Below are 19711 nucleotides of genomic sequence, written 5' to 3'. Positions count from 1 at the left end.
GGGATTCAAATAATTTAACAACTGGTTGTTTACAAGTACCATTTTAACAACCGGTTCTGCTGAAGTGGTGCAAACCTGCTGAATCCCACCACTGGGTGAAACTGACCAGACAGCAAAATTGTCATGCAGGAAACAGCCCTTTCCCCCTCTGATGCCTTTGCTGTCTGGAAAGCGCCCAGAAGTCACATCTTTGTAAGATCTCATTTTGGTGTGTGGAGTGAAAATAGGCAGTCAACTCTTTTTAAGGTGTCTCACAGAGGTCTTGTTTGTGCTGTGCGAACTGGACCCAAATGTGTTAAAGATTCCATGGATTCTTAGCTTTCATTTTAATTAAAAGCCTCTAACACTTTCTGTTGCAGAGATATGCTGTCCCCTTGTATCTCTGCAATGGAACAGACTGGGAACTTGCTTTAAAAAATAGGAAAGCTGAGAACACAAATAACCTATTCTACTTATTGTGATAATGCTGTACTACAATAACACTATTCAATTACCAAATGAGAAAAATACCCTGCATTGGATTTCCTTCACTGAGCAGAGGTTGGACTATTTGACCTATAAGGGCCTGTCCAATTTAAGACTCTATGATGTCCCAATATTTATTAGCAGGTAAATTGCATCATTCTGCCTCAGATAGGCTGATTCCGCATGGGCCAAAAACAGCAGTGTGAAAACAGTGTGAAAATGGTGTAAAAGGGTTTAAAACGGTGTAAAAGGGTTTATACTGTTTTCACACCATTTTCACACTGCTGTTTTTAGCCCGTGCGGAATCAGCCATATATCCTCTAAGTTGTCTTCAAGAGGAGCCCCATATAAAATACATCACATTAGTCAGTCCTCATGGTTACAAAAACATGAATAGGCAAAGCAAATTCTCTACTCTCTGGATATGAAAACAATCAGGGATCAAAAATAAAGATGACGTTTGAGAGGTCAGAAACTGTGACAGATCCAATTGAAAGGATTTTCAAAGGAAGCCAAAAATCTATTTCCAACATTTCCAGGGCAATCCAGGATCAAGAGGACTTCCTGGTGAACCTGGTTCGAAAGGCTTTCAAGGAGATCCCGTAAGTTTTCTTGAACATACTTAGTATATTTTATATTTACCTTACCTTTTAAGTTAAGGATGTGGTTGCATTTTCAGATCTCATGTATACTCCACTAAAAGTTGTTACATAATAGCAGTTACTCTTAATTGGTGTGTCATCATTTTCTGAAGTTGTAAGGAATCAGAATGCCTAATCCATGCCTTGACTGGGAGCTGATATTCACTAGTTGTGGCCACCTTTATAGTCATTTTCAGTCATTTTCAGGTTTGGCTGAAAAAGACCTGAAAACTTTCAGGGTTTTAAAGCTGAATGTGAACATTACAAGCCAACTCACCTGACCCCTGCATTTTGCTGTGCGGGGCCACCTTCCTGCTTGTGAAGTTGGAGCCACCTTCATCAGTAGGGACGGAGGGTTGCCTGTGGAGATCAGGGCTTTTGAGCTCCACAGGCAGCCCTGTTGGCCCCCTCCCTGCTTGTGAAGTTGGGACTAGTAGGCGGCTAATAAAGCTGAAAAAGCCAACACCTATTCGGCTTTTTCGGAACCAGGTTATTTGGTTCTGGGGGTTTTTCAGTGCAAAACTTCCCCGAAAAAGCTGAAATGGTTTTTTGATCATTTGGATTTACTGAATGATCAGCCCTAATATATATCTTAAAAGTACCACTGCTGAAAATACTCCCGATATGATGCATATTTTTTCTGCCTCCAAGTATGTTGGTGGATTAGAAGGTTTGCATTGTAAACTGGATTAAACCACAGCAGTACTTCTGCAGGTTCTTTTGGTTACTTTCAGTCTTACCAGCAAAGTTGTTTGTATGTCTACTACAGTGCACAGGAACAAACCCTAACAGGAGAGAGACACTTTCTACAACTACACTGAGTCTATAGACGATACATTAAAAGTAGTAGTTTCTTACTCAGAAATTCATAGAAAAGTGATTTGAAATAAACACTGTATTTCTTATATGTCTTCTATATGTCTTCCCAAAGTAGAAAAAGTATTGTCTAGGTATAGTCATACACATTAGTCATTTCCACAGCAGACTATAAATTGGAAACATCTATAAAACAGCTGCTGATTGTTTGAAATAAATATTATATCAGTAAGGGCCTCATGCTGGTAATTCTATGTCCAAAAATCTCAGGCATTTCTTGAAAAAAATGGTCATAGGTCTCTGAATCAAATCAGGATCATGGCTCAAGGGTTTAGCTCTCTAGGGTGTCAATTGCAACTCAGAAAATTCCTTGTCATTTAGAGGTGATTCCTGGACAGAGCAGATTTTGGGAAGAAGGAGGGATCTCAGCAGAGATATGATTCTTCCTTCAAAGCTTCCATTTCCTATTAATCTCTGTAACCTAGAGAACATCTGTAATTTCAGGAAAACACTATACTGTAGCTATTCAGGTTTTTTAAAGTATGGGACTGATGTTGGGTATATTTTGACAGCAGATTCACTTTCCCCTCCCATGCACCCAATTTCATGTGAGTGTATGGCTGTTGGGTATCTGCTACAAGTCTCGTTGCATTCTTAATTCATTGTTAATTAATCACAGAAGACTCTTAAATTCTATGTATTTCAGAAGGAACTTGTGGTGAGTTATATACCTATTTGACCCAAGTGAACCAGTGTAGTATGGATGGTTCAAAACAGTGAACTATCACATGCTACAGAAAAATGCTGCTTTTTTAAAAAAAAGTATCTTCAAACTCAACTGACCATCAATGACCTCTGTGAGAATGTATGTCCTGATCTCAATATTGTACTTGGAATTTTACTAGAAGATTGGTAGAAAGGTCTGCTATATTCTTGTATCTAGAACAGAAAACGTTGCTTTTCAGGAGTTTGGAAATCACAAGACATAGAGCTCAGAGAACTAACTCCTGCATGTTGTTGAATAGTTTGAGTGAGAATTGGCTTGTTTAAAAATGAAAACTAAAGAACTATTTTTTAGGGTAATCCTGGAGTAGACAGCATCATTAAAGGAGCAGTTGGCCCCAATGGGTTACGTGGGAGCAAGGTAATAACCTTTCTAGTTATGAACTGGTCTTCAACTTATTTGTTTTCAAGTACTAAAAATGCAACCCTTAGTGTGAAGTCATAGCTCTGAAAGCATACTACATAAATTGATGTAATAGGAGTAATTAATTTGTCATAGATTTAAGTGTGAATTTAAAATAATGAAAACATTTCTAGTAAGAAACTATCCAGTGACAATGAGGCAAGTAATCTTCTTCTTTCAGACTACATTGTATGCCTGACCTGTGATGCGGGCTTTTTTTAGAGGTGGGGGAGAAGTAAAGCAGCAGCAAAGAAAATAACATAGATCTATTATTTTTTCCTTTATTGCTTTAGAACTTTAGATATGTTAGTAGAAATTTGTCTAAAAGGTTGTACTGATGTGTAATAGTTACCATTTGATAGCAATAGTAATCATGTGACAAATATAGCCTTGTGACTCGAGCTTCTCTATTGCCGTTTTTTACTAATTGTCTGGAGATTATGGCAGCTGCTGCTCCAGACTCTGCCAGCATCCTTGCTTCTAAAACCTTGCTCTCCTTGCTCTCCTGCCCTGCCAGCCAATTCTCGGTGCTCCCTTGCCCCACCAGTGGGCACCCAGCACTCCTCCACCCAGCCACCAACTGGAGCTTCCCCGTCTCCCCCACACTCCTCCAGCATGCTAGTGTGGCAATGCCAGGCTGCAAACAGATCCAGCTTGGCAGCGGGTGAGAATTGGGCCCCAGCATCAGCGGTGGGTGGAGGAGGGCGATGGGAGGGCCGACATAGGGTTGTGAAGGCCCAGCATTCTGCCCCACTCCAGCACCCAGGGCCACCAGCAGCAGGCTGGACTTGCTGATGCTTCTGGGGAAGGAGGAGGTATGCAGCACCCACCCTTCCTTAACTTAGAAATGGAAGTGAGGCCATGGGCAAGGCAGCCCAGATTGGCCAGAATAACAGCCCTCAGCCTATTGGAGTGTTGGAGGAAGGGCTTTAAGGGGCAGGACTTGGAGGGGGGAGGGAATAAGAGGCAACAGGACAGAAAGGGAGGGGAAAGGAAGACGTAGTGAAGAGAGGAGGGGAATAAGGGGAATGAATTAGGGAGCTTGAGTGAGACAGAGAGAGAAAGGGAGAGAAGAAGAGGGGAACAGAAAAGCCCAGACCCAGAGTGGCCAAGCCGCCCAGGTAAGTGGGCCCAATACCATCCTGAGCCGCCCATCCATCGCTGTCTACCCCACACAGCAAGCCCATCAGCAGGACTGGATCCAGGGCATTGGTCAAGAAAGGGCAGCTGAACATCTGCTCCTGAACCACCTGGAGCCAGGAGGGGCCATATATTGCCTGGGAAAGAGAAAGGAGGGATGGCACATCCAGCAAGCCTGGGTTGGGAGAGTGGGGAGGAGTCCCGCACTCATGCTCTTTTCTGTATATTCTATATTGTGATTTTCCCATATGGCAGCCTGGGTAGCTACTCTGCATTCATCTATCCTTGTAAATGTTTAAAAAGGTGAAATATTAACATTATTGTTGAAGAATAACAACATGAGATTAAATTCTCCATCCAAAGGGTGAAAGAGGACCAAATGGTTCAGCAGGCTCTGCGGGATCTAAAGGCAACACGGTAAGAATTAATGCCCTGGTTTGGCAGAAAAGTAAACAAATAATAATAAGTAAATAATACTGATATTGAGAAACTGATTTTTCTTAGTAACACAGAATAGGAGGCTTAGCTAGATGGAGATTCCAGAATTCGCAGCATCTACCTCATTGTGGGGGAATCCATAATTTCTTGCAACCATTCTTAAATACAGTAAACATTCGAAGAACCATTTTTACTTGCAGATAGGGTTGCCAGTTTTCTGCAGGGGGCAGGAGATTGCCTACCCCTGGCTCCTATTCCTTGCCATTGCTCAGCTTGATGGCAGGAGGAAATGCCTGTGTGAAATGGGGAGGGGCATAATTGGTGTTGAGCTTGGTGATATTGTTTCTGGTGCGACCTGAAAATGACATAATCATGCTAGGCAATACTCTAGCATTTGGTTAAGCTGTAGACTTTTGGACACATGCTAAAGTGTCATTCCCAGCATGATGATATAACTTCTGGATGGCACTGGAGGTGACATCGTTGCAGTGGAGATGTTGATCCCCTGCACATTCAGAATCCCTCACGTCCCCTTTTTCCCATTGATTGCCACACCATGCCTGGCAAACCTACTAAACAGCAATCTGTTTGGAAAGCTATTCTTGGCAGTATCTTTTATTATTAAAGGAGGACAAAATAAGGTTGATTTCTCTCTGCATTTGTAAACTTTTTGCATTTTGGCAAATAAGTATCTTTTACGCAGCATTTTAGAACTGGACTTGGCTAGGCCAAGGAACTGTTATGTCCCTCCAGCAATGAATGCTTCCTTGTCAATCCCTATATTCTCCTTTTATTTAGGAATAGTCCCAATCCTGGATTTACAAAGGCAGTCATAAATATTGCTTTTTATAATCTTTCTCCTACCTGTTCTCACATCCTCCTCAAGCTGGAGGCTTTGGAATTGAGGTACAAATTAAAAGCTAGTTTCTGAAAAGAGATACAGAGATGACAAATTGATTCCCATTGCATTTGGACACACACATATACTGCCACTACAAAGGGAACTCATACAAATCAACATTTGTTGAAATTAAGGAGGGGATTTACATGATTAATTAGTCCAGCAATAACTTATATGTAATCAAAGTTTCTTTTCTTCAGGGAGCGGAGGGACAAAGAGGAGTTCCGGGGCCAATGGTATGTTCTCCATAGTTCCACAAGTTTATAGTAAGTGAAGTATTGAGGATTATATGCAAGGATAGCAGATTCGGTAATCAACATCGAAAGTCTTGTAAAGGGCAGAATGAAGAAGCTTATGAAAATATAGTTACCTGTTCTTTGTTCAACAAGTATAGCTCAACATATGCTGCTCAGACAGATGGTAACTTAAGAAATCATTGGAAAACCACTGCAAAACAAGTGGTAGTGGTGTCCAAGTGGAAAGAGACAGAAAAAACTCCAAGGGAGATGGACCAAAAAGTTATCCTTTCTTTATATTTCATTTTTTTGAGAAATAACAGCTTTGGTTTTGGTTTTCCATTTTCTTTTATCTGATGTTATGATTTCTGAAAGATAAATCCTTAGACCCTTCTACAAATTTTACAAATTTTCAAAAAAATATGGTTGGGAATATTGTTCACTATCAAATTAAAACAATCGTTAAGGATGCGATACTAACAGTGGTTCATTCCGCACGGTAGAAATTTAACAGGTCGATGAAGGGAAATATCCCGGTTTGGGGAAGCATTTCCCATGGGTCCCCTCCTCAAAGTGGGATTGACCCATTATATTTCCCTCAACCCAGGTTTTTCAAAAACGCCCAAATCATGATCTTTTAAAAAAATCCCAGTTGGACCCACTTCCGTGGGAACAGCACGGGCACCCAATCACTTTATTTTTCCCGCCCAGTCACCAATTCTTCTGCTTTATGTTATGTCAGTTTCGTTTCTGCTGAGCTGCAACCAGTGTGACAGCCCACCATTTCAGAAATTTCCCCCACGCTTATTTTCTCCCCTTTGCAGTGACTGTGAGCACCATTTCACCCAAATGTGTACAGCAATGGATTCACAACAAATAAGGCAGTTGCGAGCAATGGTCTCATTTCCTTTCCTTTTTATTTTTTGGGTGCTCAGAGCATGTAGCATTCAGATGCAGACCTTTGGAACATATTGCTTTGCTTCCTTTTTGGACAGATTTTATTATTTTGTATACCACAACATTAAGGGGGAGGTTTGCTTGCTTCATGTTTACATGTGTTGTGACATCAAAGCCCCAAACATTTCCCCCCATGCTGTAGAAATGGGAGGGAGAGGTCCTGCTTGGGCTCCTGGGGTTGTGGTAGATTCACCACCAATCAGAAGCGTTCCCTTAACAGAAGGTGTAAGATGGCCGAAGGGAGACTGTGGTGATGGAACCGCCAGTCAGAACACAGGGAAAATGGGATGTTTGCTCCTGCCCGTTTGCATTGTTAGAAAAATATTAATAGCGGTTTGTGTGAAGAGACAGAAAGAAAACAGACATCCATGAGAAGGACAAAAACAGAATAAAATAGATCCAGATTAAAAAAATAACAGATGTAATCCCTTTATTATTATGCTGTGCAGAATCGACCACTGTAATACTGCACTTATGGCATGGAGAACTGTAACACAATCATGTTTTCCTCCCTCACCTGTATACATATTGGCACTTGCTAGCAAAATGAAGCACTGGAGGTAAGGACAGGTCTTGGCACACACACTATATCTTCACCGAATCACCCCTTTCAGTGCCTTGCAAGTAATTCATGCTCCAAACATATGAAACTTGCAGCTGACAAAAAGGGTGCATTACATGGAGATAGTGGGATACACACAACTTCCACCCCTCCAAACCTCCCATCCTTTTGCCTGCATGTATACCACTGGGTAGATTACGTTGTTCTGTTTTGGAGTCCTCAGAAGAAAGTATAATTTGATCAAAATTACTGTCCTTCAAGAATGAAGAATTGATGTGATCTCCATCATGGCGTGGGGCAAGACTAGTCACCCCTTTTTGCTCTGCTTTTAGCCCCCATTTTCACTGCCACTGCCATCATTTTGGGGTAGAGTCCAGCTCCCACTCTCTCTTGTGGGTTGCCCAAGGCCCACTGCACAGGAGTGTCACATGGTAGCATGCCAAGTAGTCAGGAAGGTGGGTAAGGACTCATTCAGACTATATCTAAAAAAAACCCCTTTATTTCTATAAGGCACAAAATCAAGATACTACAAAGGACAGAATCTAGATCCACTAAGCAAAATAAACAAAAAGAAGAATTACTAGCTAGTTACTTACCATCTAGGGCAGGGGGCGGCAACCTTTACTACCCAAAGAGCCATTTGGACCCGTTTTCCGCTGGCCCGGTGATCTACTGAGCCAGAGAGGCGACCCCGCATGGAGCCGCCTCCTGTTCGGCCCCTCCACACACCTTTCCTTCCAGCGCTGCTCTGGAGAGCTGGAGGGACACACCCATGCTACCTCCAACCTCCAGGCCACACAGAGCTGCAGTATAAGGCTGAAATAAAGTATCCAGAGCCGCAGGTTGCAGACCCATGATCTAGGGCAGTGGTGGCGAACCTTTGGCACTCCAGATGTTATGGACTACAATTCCCATCAGCCCCTACAATTGGCCATGCTGGCATGGACTGATGGGAATTGTAGTCCATAACATCTGGAGTGCCAAAGGTTCGCCACCACGGATCTAGGGTATTTGTCAGTTACAAGATGCTTCCACCATTGGTGCATCTGCAACTCTCCTTCATGTAATTGTCATCCTTCATAGCAAAATACACCGCAGAACACACCCAAAGGCACACAACCACAGGCTTCCAGCAATACCCCGGACAAAGCAATAGCAAACCTTTTCAGACCCTGCCTCATGTGTGCTTCAGGGCCCTTAGCTCTGGGTGCCAGGTCTTGGGCTCAAGCCCACCAGACTTGGACCTTCCTATCAAGACATGCTAACACATCAAGGGGCTAGCATGTTTTCTTGTCTATGGGAATTTGTGTCTTTCTATCTGGTGGAGCACACGTTCTCCCCTTCTTCTCAGCTACAGAAACACCTCGGTCCATTTCCATCACCGTATCTGTCACAGCATCTAGTGGCCCCGGTCTCTTATTTAATCGCAGGTGTGGTTGAGGTCCCCCCCCCCCCCGTATGTTATGAAGCTCATGCACAAGAATAACATTGTGATAATAGATCTGAGTCCAGCAACACCTTTGAGACAAACAAGATTTCTGGAGTATCTGACAAAGGAAGTTTTAATTTGCATATAATTTAATTATACTCCAAAAATCTTGTTGGTCTGGAAGGTTCTACTGGACTCGAATCTAGCTTTTCTACTACAGACCAACATGGCTACTCTCTGAAACTATTCTGACAATATTTGCCTGAGAAAATCTTTACCACCAAAAATTGTATCTTCCCACAGGGGGTGAGAGGACAACCTGGACCAGGTGGTTTGCCAGGCGAACCAGGATTTCAAGGCCCACAGGTGGATATCAGGACTATTCCATATATACACATGTATCCACAATGTATTTTTTCTTGCACAGCATGAATTTATTTTACAGAGAAGTATGTTTTGTCATGTATGAACCAGTGATGGACACATATCAGCTATGGTAATGTCCACGATAGGTATTGCTCAAAATTTGTATTTAATATCTCAGAAGTTGCTTTGAATGGAATGGGAAATCTTTAGAAATATTGCTTCTTCGTTCATGGGTAGAGAAGTAGAGCTGAGGGTCATTACTGTATTGTATTGAATGTTATGGGAAGGAAAGCAAAGCCAAAACCTATGCAAGGATGGATGTGCAAGAGGTAGAGTCAGTGGTAAGAAGAGAAGAAAAGTAGATATGGAGCCTTTAAAGGCTTGGGTTCCCTCCTCCTCTTTGACATGGCCACCAGGCTTTTGACATGTTGTCATCCGCCCCAAACAATAATGGCCACCCCCTTTGTTTCCGCCCTCACTGAGGCCCGAATCAGGCTTTGTCCCTTCCCACCCCTAGGGGCAATCATGGCCCGTGGTGATTCACAGCCTTCATATATGGGGTCTCTGAGTTCTTGTGCATTCCTTCATATTAAATAATAATTATAATGAGCATTCCTCTTGTTCCTCTGTCATCAAGCTGGCATCTGTGTATATAAAATTGTGCACATGTGTGTGAGTGTGTGCTCTAGATTATGGTCAAGGACAGAAAAAAACAACAACCCATGTTAGGTCCCTTTCATACAGGCTGTTTATACCTGCTTTGGATTCTGAAGGCAAACATATTGTTAAATGTTTCATCACACACCTAGAGGATAAAGCTCAACAATAAAAATAATAGGGATCAAAATGGGTTTTCGAAAACTTGGATTAATGCATCCTCAACTGAGGAAGGACAGAGTTTTATCCTTGAGATATGTGAAACTTTAAAATATCTGTTTGTTAACAGAAGCCAAAAAGGCTTTGTAAAAAGGGCCTGAATGGATGGCATTTTGCCTCAAATACACCAATCATTGGGTGGACTGGAGACGGAATAACACTTGTACTTGCAATATTACTAGTTATACTGTATTTCCAATGTATTTCTGATTAGCAGTCCATCTGGGTGAATATCTTAGACCTGACTGATGTAACATTTTTTAGGGTGAAGCTGGTATTCCTGGTGTGAGTGGAGAGAAAGGAACTTCAGGGAATAAAGGTCTTCAGGTAAAATGTCTTATAGCTTTGTTTGGCTGTTCATTGCCATAACAGCCAATCTGAGGAACTGAAACTAGGCTTGCCAGTTCCAGGTTGGGAAATTTCTGGAGATTTGGGGGGTGGGAGTCTGTGGAGGGGTGGGGTTTGGAAAGGTGAGGGATCTCAGCAGAGTACAATGCCAGAGAATCTACCTCCAGTGCAGCCATTTTCTCCAGAGGAACTGATCTCATTAGACTGGAGAGCAGTTGTACTTCTGGGAGATCTCCAGGCCTTACCTGAAACCGAGGCTGGGCAGAGGAGGTCACGGCCTGGTATTGAACACTGTCTCTAGCCCTGAAGAAAAGAAGGTTTATTCTTTCCAAAATAGAAATAGTTGTTGATATTTCTCATTTTCTTTGCAGGGAAGCTTTGGAGTAGCTGGTCCTAAAGGTGATCAAGGAAAACCTGGAATCAAAGGAAATAAAGTATGCATTCACTCTTCTTTTCTTAACGTTCAGAACACAGAGCATGCCCATAGCACATAAATGATGAGGAGAAATATCTCGAATCCTAATCCCACCCCTCCACAAAAATCTGAAGAAAAGTTATTAGCACCAACATTTCTCATATGGGTGTTGTATGGTTTACGGGCTGTATGGTCATGTTCTAGTAGCATTTTCTCCAGCCTGCATCTGTGGCTGGCATCTTCAGAGGATCACATGGCCATACAGCCCAGTAATACACAATACCCCAACGATTCAGGCCATGAAAGCCTTCGACAATACAACATTTCTCATACTTTTTATGAGAATAGATTTTTGTAGGCATGTTTGTAGGCATAAAACAAAATATTTCCCTTTTGGTAGTTATGGGGAAAGCAGCACCTCCTAGGACAATGAATAATGGATTCAAACAATGGGAAAAGAGATTCCACCTAGTCATTAGGAAGAACTTCCAGGTGGTAAAAACTGTTTGACAGTTGAATGTGCTACCTCAGAAGATGGTGGAGTCTCCTTTGGAGATTTTTAAACAGAGGCTGGATCGCCATCTATTATGAGTTCTTTAACAGTGTGTTCCTGCATGATCTCTTTCAACTCTTTCAACTTTTCAACTCTGAAGGACAAAACATGTTTTACAAGCTTAGGAGCTGAAAAAGGATAGACCAGAAAGATGAATTTGTTAGCTGGAATTATCCTCCACAAGAACTGCAGTACTTGGAAAGAACTGAACAGTCCTTCAGAGGAGCAGTGACTGGAGAGAGGAAGGAACAGGACTTGCCATAGCTGAACTCCTGAAGAACCACACTGAAGTACCCTAGTTCAGAGCAACAACACCTTGGTCCATTCCTCATAGCACAAACAAAACATTTTAAGGCTGAAATATAAAAGGTTTCCTGTTGGAATTCTGCACAGCTTCTGTTTTGAAAACTTCTTTTATATTTTCTCCCTTACAACATTATATTTGGAAACTGCATTCTAGTGTTTCTTTTTCCCTGAAATGTTTGCCAAACATTTCCTGCCCTAGCAGCAAGGCTGCTTGTGATTTTCCTCATCTGCATACAGTGATAAACTTATTGTGAACTCCCTGTGACAAGAAAGTTCTGTTTTCCTCTTTTGTTTTTTGTTTTGTTTGTGGATGATTTGATGCCATGGAGACATGAGTATTCAAACCATTGAATTCTTGATGTGCCACTTTGTATGGGAACAGGGCAGATTTTTTCAGTTATTAATATTCTATTCTATTAATATTTTTTTCTATTTTACTATTATTCTGAAAAATCTTCATGGCTTTGAATCCACGAATGCATATTAAAAAGGAGGGGAGGGGAGAATTTTCTGTGTGGAGAAGCCAAAACATTTTACATAAGCTGAAACATTGTCAGAATGTTTTGGTTTGGCACAATGAAGAACAAAACCCCTAAAATGATTCTTTTCAAAATGTTTGCAAATGTTTTAAAGCCTTATGCGGAATGGACCCTTGTTTTGCCAGGAGAAAAGGGGGCTTGCTCCTAGGGCAACTACCAAGCTGGAAGACTCATCTAGTGTCTTTCCAGGAAAACTTCCTGCTGCGGCAAGAAGGATTTTTATGGGTGGGGGTATTGTGCTCCAGACCTGGTCTCAGGAAGAACACACAGTGCTGTCTGAAAGGAACTGTGAAGAGGACTCCGATATAGGATAGTAGTTAGTGAACCAGTGTTGATATCTTTAGGAGGGTTTTCACAAATGCTTTCTGTTGTAGTTTAATAGATTGAATTTATATTTTGAATTGATTAGAATTACTTTAGACTTTGAACTTGGACCTTGGGGGACTCAAGGGGTTACAGTTATATATTTGTATCCACTCTGATATCACTTTTTGGGGGAGGGGGGTCACAAATTTGAGATAATATACATTGCCTTTTCCAGGGAGAAAATGGGGATCCTGGAGAGAAAGGAGAAAGAGGTCTCCGTGGTCAGCGGGGAACAAAGGTTTGTAGTCTGTGCCTCTCTTACAGCCAGCTGTTTGAAAACTGCCCTCTCCACTCATTATCTGGGAGAAGGGTGCTTGCCTTGCACTCAAGGGAAAAATAGGCGGCAGCAAGTGTGCCTAGTGAGCCATACAGTCATTGGAGTGTGGGCCCAGAGAACTTTTAATCCCTGGGAACACTCTCCATGGACCTCCTTAACAATGTACACAGTTTGAGGACAGTGACAAATGGCTGCTACAACAGACTGAGTACTAGAGATATGCTCTGGGAGGGCAACTCTCAGCTGTAGTGGGGGAGAGGGGTTCCGGATCCTGGAAAGGGTGTTCCTCTTGTAACTTTCCTTCATAATTGCAACCAGACAAGCTTCATCCCCCATTTACCCAAGCAAAAGATCCAGACAGGAATATAAAGTTGCAGCCAAAAAAAGCATCCACCATGGTATCAAATAGCAATGTGAATTGCTTCTTATTAAGTGCTGAACTTTATAAAAATTAAGTGCTGAGCTTTAGAAAATGAAGCAAAGATTTTGCAACATAAAGAACTGCAGTGTGTGATCATCACTGCAACCTAGTCCATGACCATTTCAGACTCATTCAGACTGTTCACATCGCATTTTAATGTACTGAGGTCATTTTGTTTTTTCCCACAAATTCCCCGGCATTTAGGGCTCAGGGTGGTTAAAAACATAAATACAAAATATTAAATAAAAATATTCTATAAAACAGTGTAACACACTGGCAGTCTGGTATGTTGAATAGAAACACTGATGTAGGCCCAGTAAGATTTCCTTAGGAATGCCCAGAGGAATAATTCCATCTTAAGGCCCTGCAGAACCTAGAGAGGTCCCACATGGCATAAATCTCTTTAGACAGAGCATTCCACCAGGTTGGGGCCGTGGTGGTCGAAAAAGACCTTGTTTTGGTCAAAGTTAAACAAGCTATCCAAGCAACCCAAGGGCCAGGCACCACTACAAGTCCACGTGAAGTGGAATGTGCGCACCCAGTGCCTAAACAACTGGCCTTAAGCGACGGTCCCGGAAGATTATATCTTTAAGGTTTGTGGAACCATTGTTTTGAACTTGTAACCTTGTGAAACCAGGTGAAGTTGTTTCCGTAAATAGGCTGAATATGTGCAGACCACGATGTATCAGTCAACAGCCATTCTGGATAACCTGAAGTTTCCTCAGGTTCAGGGGCAGCCAGCATAAAGTGAATTGAAATAGTTAAATGTGGAGGTGAGCGTGGCATGAATCATTAACTTTCTGATATTTTACCTGGAATCGTCTGCATACTTTTACATTGTTATCTTTAAAATAATGTGAGCTAAAAGCTCATTTTTTGTTTTCAAAATATAAACTAAGAGCATCAGTATGGTCAATGCTATGCTTGATACCAAATTCTGCACCTTCTTTTCTAGAATTGCATGTAAACACAGAATACACCAAATGCTGCCTATAGGCTCTTCATCATTAGGGGATTACAAAAAAATGTACTAATCTTTCCAGGAGCGAGTGGATCTGTTCTGGCCCAGCTTTTTGAGCTTTGAGTCTCTGGCATGTTTAGGGAGAGGAAATGTTGTCCCTCCGCTGTGTTAAATCAATTTTATATATGGTGTATAACTGTTAGGCACCTGCAGTGGCTTGCACGATATGTCTCAGGAAATAGCCCAGCCCTTGCTGCTGAGCCTTGCTGAAGGAAGAGGGACACATTGTGGCCTTTTCGGTAAGCATCAGGAAGGTAGGCTGCTGGAGCCATGGCTGTGGTACCCATGCAGACTTAAGTGCACTGAGTGGCTAGCAGAATTGGATTCCCCAGAAATGACATCGTTCTGTGCTGTGTTCCACTAGCTATGCTGCAGTTGTGTCTTCACTAGCTCCATCACTGGCCATTCACTGTTTACCCCATGCCTGTTGCTTTTGCAGTGGAGATTTCTTGTGGTTTTTTGGTTCACACAGAAATTCTCCTGCAAAGTGTCCCTAGCTGAGCCGATACGCCATTTTGCCCACCTACCGCTTCCTTGTTCATTGCATGCAACCTCCATTTGGGCAGGTTGCCTGCCACCTTTTTTCCCTGCCATCTTTAGTCTAGTAATTCTTTGCTGGACCATGCCAATTTCATGTCTATTTCACGAGGCCTATCGATCTTCAGCATGATTTTTTTTTTTTTAAAAAAGCCTGTTTGACTGTTTTAAAATTGTGGCCCCAATAAACTGCTGTTGTGTGGATGGGATAAGATGGGAAGGAGCGAGAAAACCTATAGAAAACTTTTCACACAGTGATCTCCTACACTTTCCCTGTGAAGGGAGAGGAAAAAGCCCCACTTTAACAGCTTTCAGAAACTGCAGGGATTCTCTGATGTGAGAGTTCAGTGAGTTCCAAAGAGGAGAAAATGTGTTCATAACTGAGAATCAAACCGGAAGGTTCAATGCAAAGGAGACCACACGTGCATAAATAGCCATCACCTCCTAAGACCCACTGGTAAGGGTACCATGCACCTCCTCCTTCAAAAGTATTTTAAAAGATCTGAGATAATAAAGTTTCTGTTCTTAGGGAGAAGCAGGAACTGCTGGTTATGGCAAACGTGGAAGAAAAGGATCAAAGGTAACAATATAAAAGAACCATGACTGAAATTTTGCTTTCGTATTGTTTACAAGCTACTCAAAATGTATTAATTGAGGCTGCAGATCTGCGTACCGTAATGTAAGTCTTGCTAAAAAGCTATGAAACCAGCTGTGTGCATACCTGTACATTCACTTCCTTTATGAAATTCCCATTTGATTGACTATTGCATTATAATACAAAAGGGACCAATTCTGAGTCCTAATGATATTGTTTCTTTGATGCAAATTTTGGGTGATGTCACTAGTATGTTAGTGCAATTTCTGCAAATTTTACTGCTTAGAGTTTTAAAAAGTATAGCTGAAGTTATTTCACCCATAAAATACTACCGGTACTTAAAGACCATTTTATTATAATCCTTTACAAAAACTCTTTCCACTTTTTAGTGTGGAATGGAGATCATTGCATTTGAATAGAATAGAATAGAATAGAATCTTTATTGGCCAAGTGTGATTGGACACACAAGGAATTTGTCTCCGGTGCATATGCTCTCAGTGTACATAAAAGAAAATACATTTGTCAAGAATCATAAGGTACAGCACTTAATGATTGTCATATAGGTCTAGTAAGCAATCAGGAAACAATCAATAGTAATAAAAACATAAAATGTAAAATCATAAAATAAAATGAAATAAAATAAAATGAAATGAGTGAGAGAATAGGCTTTATTTTGTGTGTAGAATTACAAACATGGTCTGGTTCTTTGTGTGGGGGGAGTTTGACATGTTTATCTTTAGCAACTCCAACTGTCAAAGAGGCATGCTTTTTTCAAACCAAACTTATCTAAATTATTCAGAAACAGAACATGCTGCAGAAACCTGGAAGGGGGTGTTACTGTAGAGGAACATTAGTGTTCAGTGGATACTAGTACAGCAGGGTGTAGACTTGGTCATTCTTGGGGGTGGAGTGAATATAGTCAGCTTCCACCTGGGCTTGAGGGCTGGGGATGCCATAGCCAAGGAGTCAGAGCTATGTTAAGCCCCATGGAGGGCTTCCAGATGGCTGGATTTTTTTCCTTTTAGCTGCCTCCTTGCACCATCTGAAAGCCTTCTAGAGGCAGTGCAGTGGCATCCAACTGATCCAGGATCTGGATTAGGCTGTAAGAAAACTACCTCTGTGTTTACTTGCTTGTACATATGACTTTTTTGGTTCATGTATACTGTGCCTACATTTGAGTGCATTTTCTATCTTCAACAGCATTTTAAAAGTCTTCAGTGTTATGCAATGATATCTTTCTTGGCCAGATGAAATCCATCAAGTGAAAAAATATATATACTAATTAGGACGTATCAGTTCCAAATTGTTTGTAATACCCATCCTTACCATTTATACAGACTTTGTTACAGCCAAGTGGAAAATGATTCACTAATTGCTTCTCCTATATCTTGATAATGATGGGATTCATAAGAATGCTGACAGACTGCAAGGGAAAAGTCTTAAATTGAAGCAGAAGAATTAGGAGGAGAGGGTCAGGGACGGAACACTTTAAATGGCTATCAGAAACTATGCAGAGGAGGATTGAAGTCTATCTAGTTGGGCTGGTGTCCCTTCTAGGGAGAGAGGGCAAGAACTACAGCCAGAGGGGGGGGAAGGTTTAGGTCTTTGCCTTATCAATATCCAGAATGCAAAATTAAAGCAACAAAAAAGGATGTAACAAGAGGATAGTTTCTAGTCCAGAAGACAAGGAGACTTCAGTGACTATTACTTTGTCACACTGAAGAGAAGAGACAGATTGGGAGAGATTTCGTGGATCAAGAGGAATTTGATCAGTGAAAGGAATAACTCACTTTGTGTCTCAGCGGCATTGGCCATCCACCTTATATTTCAGTTATAACCCTTTTCTTGGGGAGCTTCAAGTAGGTGAAGTCATCACTGGTGGACCCTTTCTGGATCCAACTTCTCACAAGCAGGATGAAAATGAAGGGAGAGGAGGTTATTGCTGCAAGTAATTCTCACTCTATTTTCCAATAATGAGAATGTATCTTGTGTGAATAATATGCACAGTACCCTCTAGGGACAAAGGGGGATAGCTTGTGAGAGCCAAGGGAAGGGGGAAAAATTGAAGGATATAAGGGCTGAAATTTTTAGATTTCATTAACTACCCCCCTTATTGAAATAACTTCTCCCATTATTAAAATAACTTCCATCCTTATTTAAATAATGGGTTGTCCAGGAGAAATTTATTTGTGAAAGGTTTTGTGACTGAGTAGGGGCATTAAACTGATATGTGTCATTATTAAACATTGTAATGGATTGACAGATCCTTCCTATTGTAAGAATTGTACCCTTTGGCCATTTAACATTTTAGGTTTTATATCACATTGTTTTCCAGTTTTGTAATCCAGTTTTACTGAATTGTTTATAGCATGTATTTTATTATATCTATTGCTTTTCTGTTTCATTTTCTTAAATTTTGTTATCCATTTTGAGTCTCAATGGGAAAGGCAGAGCATTAATGAAAAAAGGAAAGAATTAGCTTGGGCAATGTTTAGTTCTTCTAGGTTTACTGGATATTTTTTCTTATGTACCTGATTTTATGTATATTTTTCTATAACAAATGTTCTTGTTTTTAAAATATGGCAATGGTACTCAGACTTCAGGTTAATTATGATAATGCTGTCATGTGTTATTAAATTGTAGGGTCAAGAAGGATTCCCTGGAGACACTGGAATTCAGGTATCCCTGGGCATATAGTTTGAGAACTGAATTTTACCAAGCAGGACATCTTCCCTGTTCAGTCTTTATTGGCACTTCTGATAACAAACTGTGCTTTTCCAATGCAAAGAATAAGGATGCAGGAATAGAGAGTGACCTGTGTGCTGTGACAGTCTATCTCTAACTTATATGGGGGTGGGGAGTAATTAACCATTTAAGCAGTTTAAAGTCTGGCCTGTCAGGATTCCCCCTGTCAGTGCTATACATTTGCAGTGGGGAGGGCTTTTTATAGTTTTCTTGTTACATAGCAGTTGTAGGAATGCATGTCATGGGAAGCTGAATGAGGAAGAAATTTTGCTTCTTGAATTCCTTTCCTATTTATTTCAGTTTCTGACATCTTTTTCTCAACCTCTACTTGGGCCAGGGCCTTTACAGCCCTGGGCCCTGCCTGGTGGAACGCTCTTCCCGCAGCTGTCCAGGCCCTGCGGGACCTTGGTGAGTTCCGCAGGGCCTGTAAGACCAAGCTGTTCCACAGGGCTTTTGGTGAGGCTGGTCGTGGATTGGCTGCCCCCTTGTGAGGCTCTGCCATGGTTTTGTCATCTCTGGCAGTGCCCCCACTGGTTTCATCTTGGGCACTGCCAGCCCCTCCCAGCCTTAAGGCCGGCATTAGGTGCCACTGATATGATGCTGCATACTGAACTTCAAGTGTTTTTAGATGTTTTAATTAATGTATTGGGTTTTATTGCATTGTGAACCGCCTAGGTGTCAAACTCACAGCCCTCCAGATGTTATGGACTACAGTTCCCATCATCCCCTGCCAGCTCTGGTAGGGGATGATGGGAACTGTAGTCCATAACATCTGGAGGGCTGCGAGTTTGACACCTGTGGCCTAGAGCCCTTTGTGGATTAGGCAATCTATAAAATCTAATAAATAATAATGATGATGATGATGATGATGATGATGATGATGATAAACAACACTTTGCTTTATATCCAATTCAACAGGGTGAAATTGGAGTCACTGGCATTCCTGGGGAACCTGGTCCAAAAGGGCATAGAGGAAAAATGGTATTGTGCCTATGAATATTTTGAGGGACTGTTTTCATGGTATTGTTACCCACTCCTTACAGTGTATTATTTTTGTTTCTATTCTGAGAAGACTATATTATGCTACTTTTTAACTATATGCTTCCTCCTTTGAAGACTTGATGACTGGTAGAAATGTGGTTATTTAACCCTTTGCTTTCTGTTACCATTGTTATGCTTATGCTTATGATTCACTAGATGGTTGAAATTGGTTTACAAAAATTATAAAATTATAACAAATGATTGAAAAATGGAACTCATAGTATAATGCATTGCTGAAGAGATAGGTTTTTAAGAAGCAGATTCCATAATCTTGGAACCATAACAATAAAGTCCCAGTTTTGTTCCATCACAGATCAGCAACCATCAAACAGGATTTGTTCCCAGATGATTTCAAGGAATGTGGAGGATCATAAATAATCCTAAAACTAGTATGGCCAATCATAGCAAGCACATGCTGGTTTCTTGGGAATTCTTCTAATGAGCCAGCTATCTAATTGCATCCTCCATTTTTTACCAGAATGATCCCAAAGCATCAAAATGATATGTAAAGAGAAATACACAGAGGCCTGTTCT

The 19711-nt window shown here is 41.3% G+C and overlaps 1 protein-coding gene across 1 annotated transcript in view; it reads left to right on the top strand.

Moving 5' to 3' along the window:
• Positions 1-19711, top strand: part of LOC125440828 (collagen alpha-6(VI) chain-like) — a 75081-nt gene that overhangs the window by 39102 nt on the left and 16268 nt on the right. The window contains exons 19-29 of the mRNA XM_048510858.1: positions 1005-1067; positions 3001-3066; positions 4612-4665; positions 5788-5823; positions 9075-9137; positions 10278-10340; positions 10733-10795; positions 12716-12778; positions 15326-15376; positions 18035-18070; positions 19055-19117. Coding sequence (XP_048366815.1) covers positions 1005-1067; positions 3001-3066; positions 4612-4665; positions 5788-5823; positions 9075-9137; positions 10278-10340; positions 10733-10795; positions 12716-12778; positions 15326-15376; positions 18035-18070; positions 19055-19117 — 621 coding nt within the window. The remainder of the gene's footprint in view (positions 1-1004; positions 1068-3000; positions 3067-4611; positions 4666-5787; positions 5824-9074; positions 9138-10277; positions 10341-10732; positions 10796-12715; positions 12779-15325; positions 15377-18034; positions 18071-19054; positions 19118-19711) is intronic.

Source organism: Sphaerodactylus townsendi, linkage group LG11 (genome assembly GCF_021028975.2).
Source record: "Sphaerodactylus townsendi isolate TG3544 linkage group LG11, MPM_Stown_v2.3, whole genome shotgun sequence".
Taxonomy (NCBI): domain Eukaryota; kingdom Metazoa; phylum Chordata; class Lepidosauria; order Squamata; family Sphaerodactylidae; genus Sphaerodactylus; species Sphaerodactylus townsendi.
The sequence above is the reverse complement of the archived record's forward strand: the minus strand, read 5'-3'. Positions and strand labels throughout refer to the sequence as shown.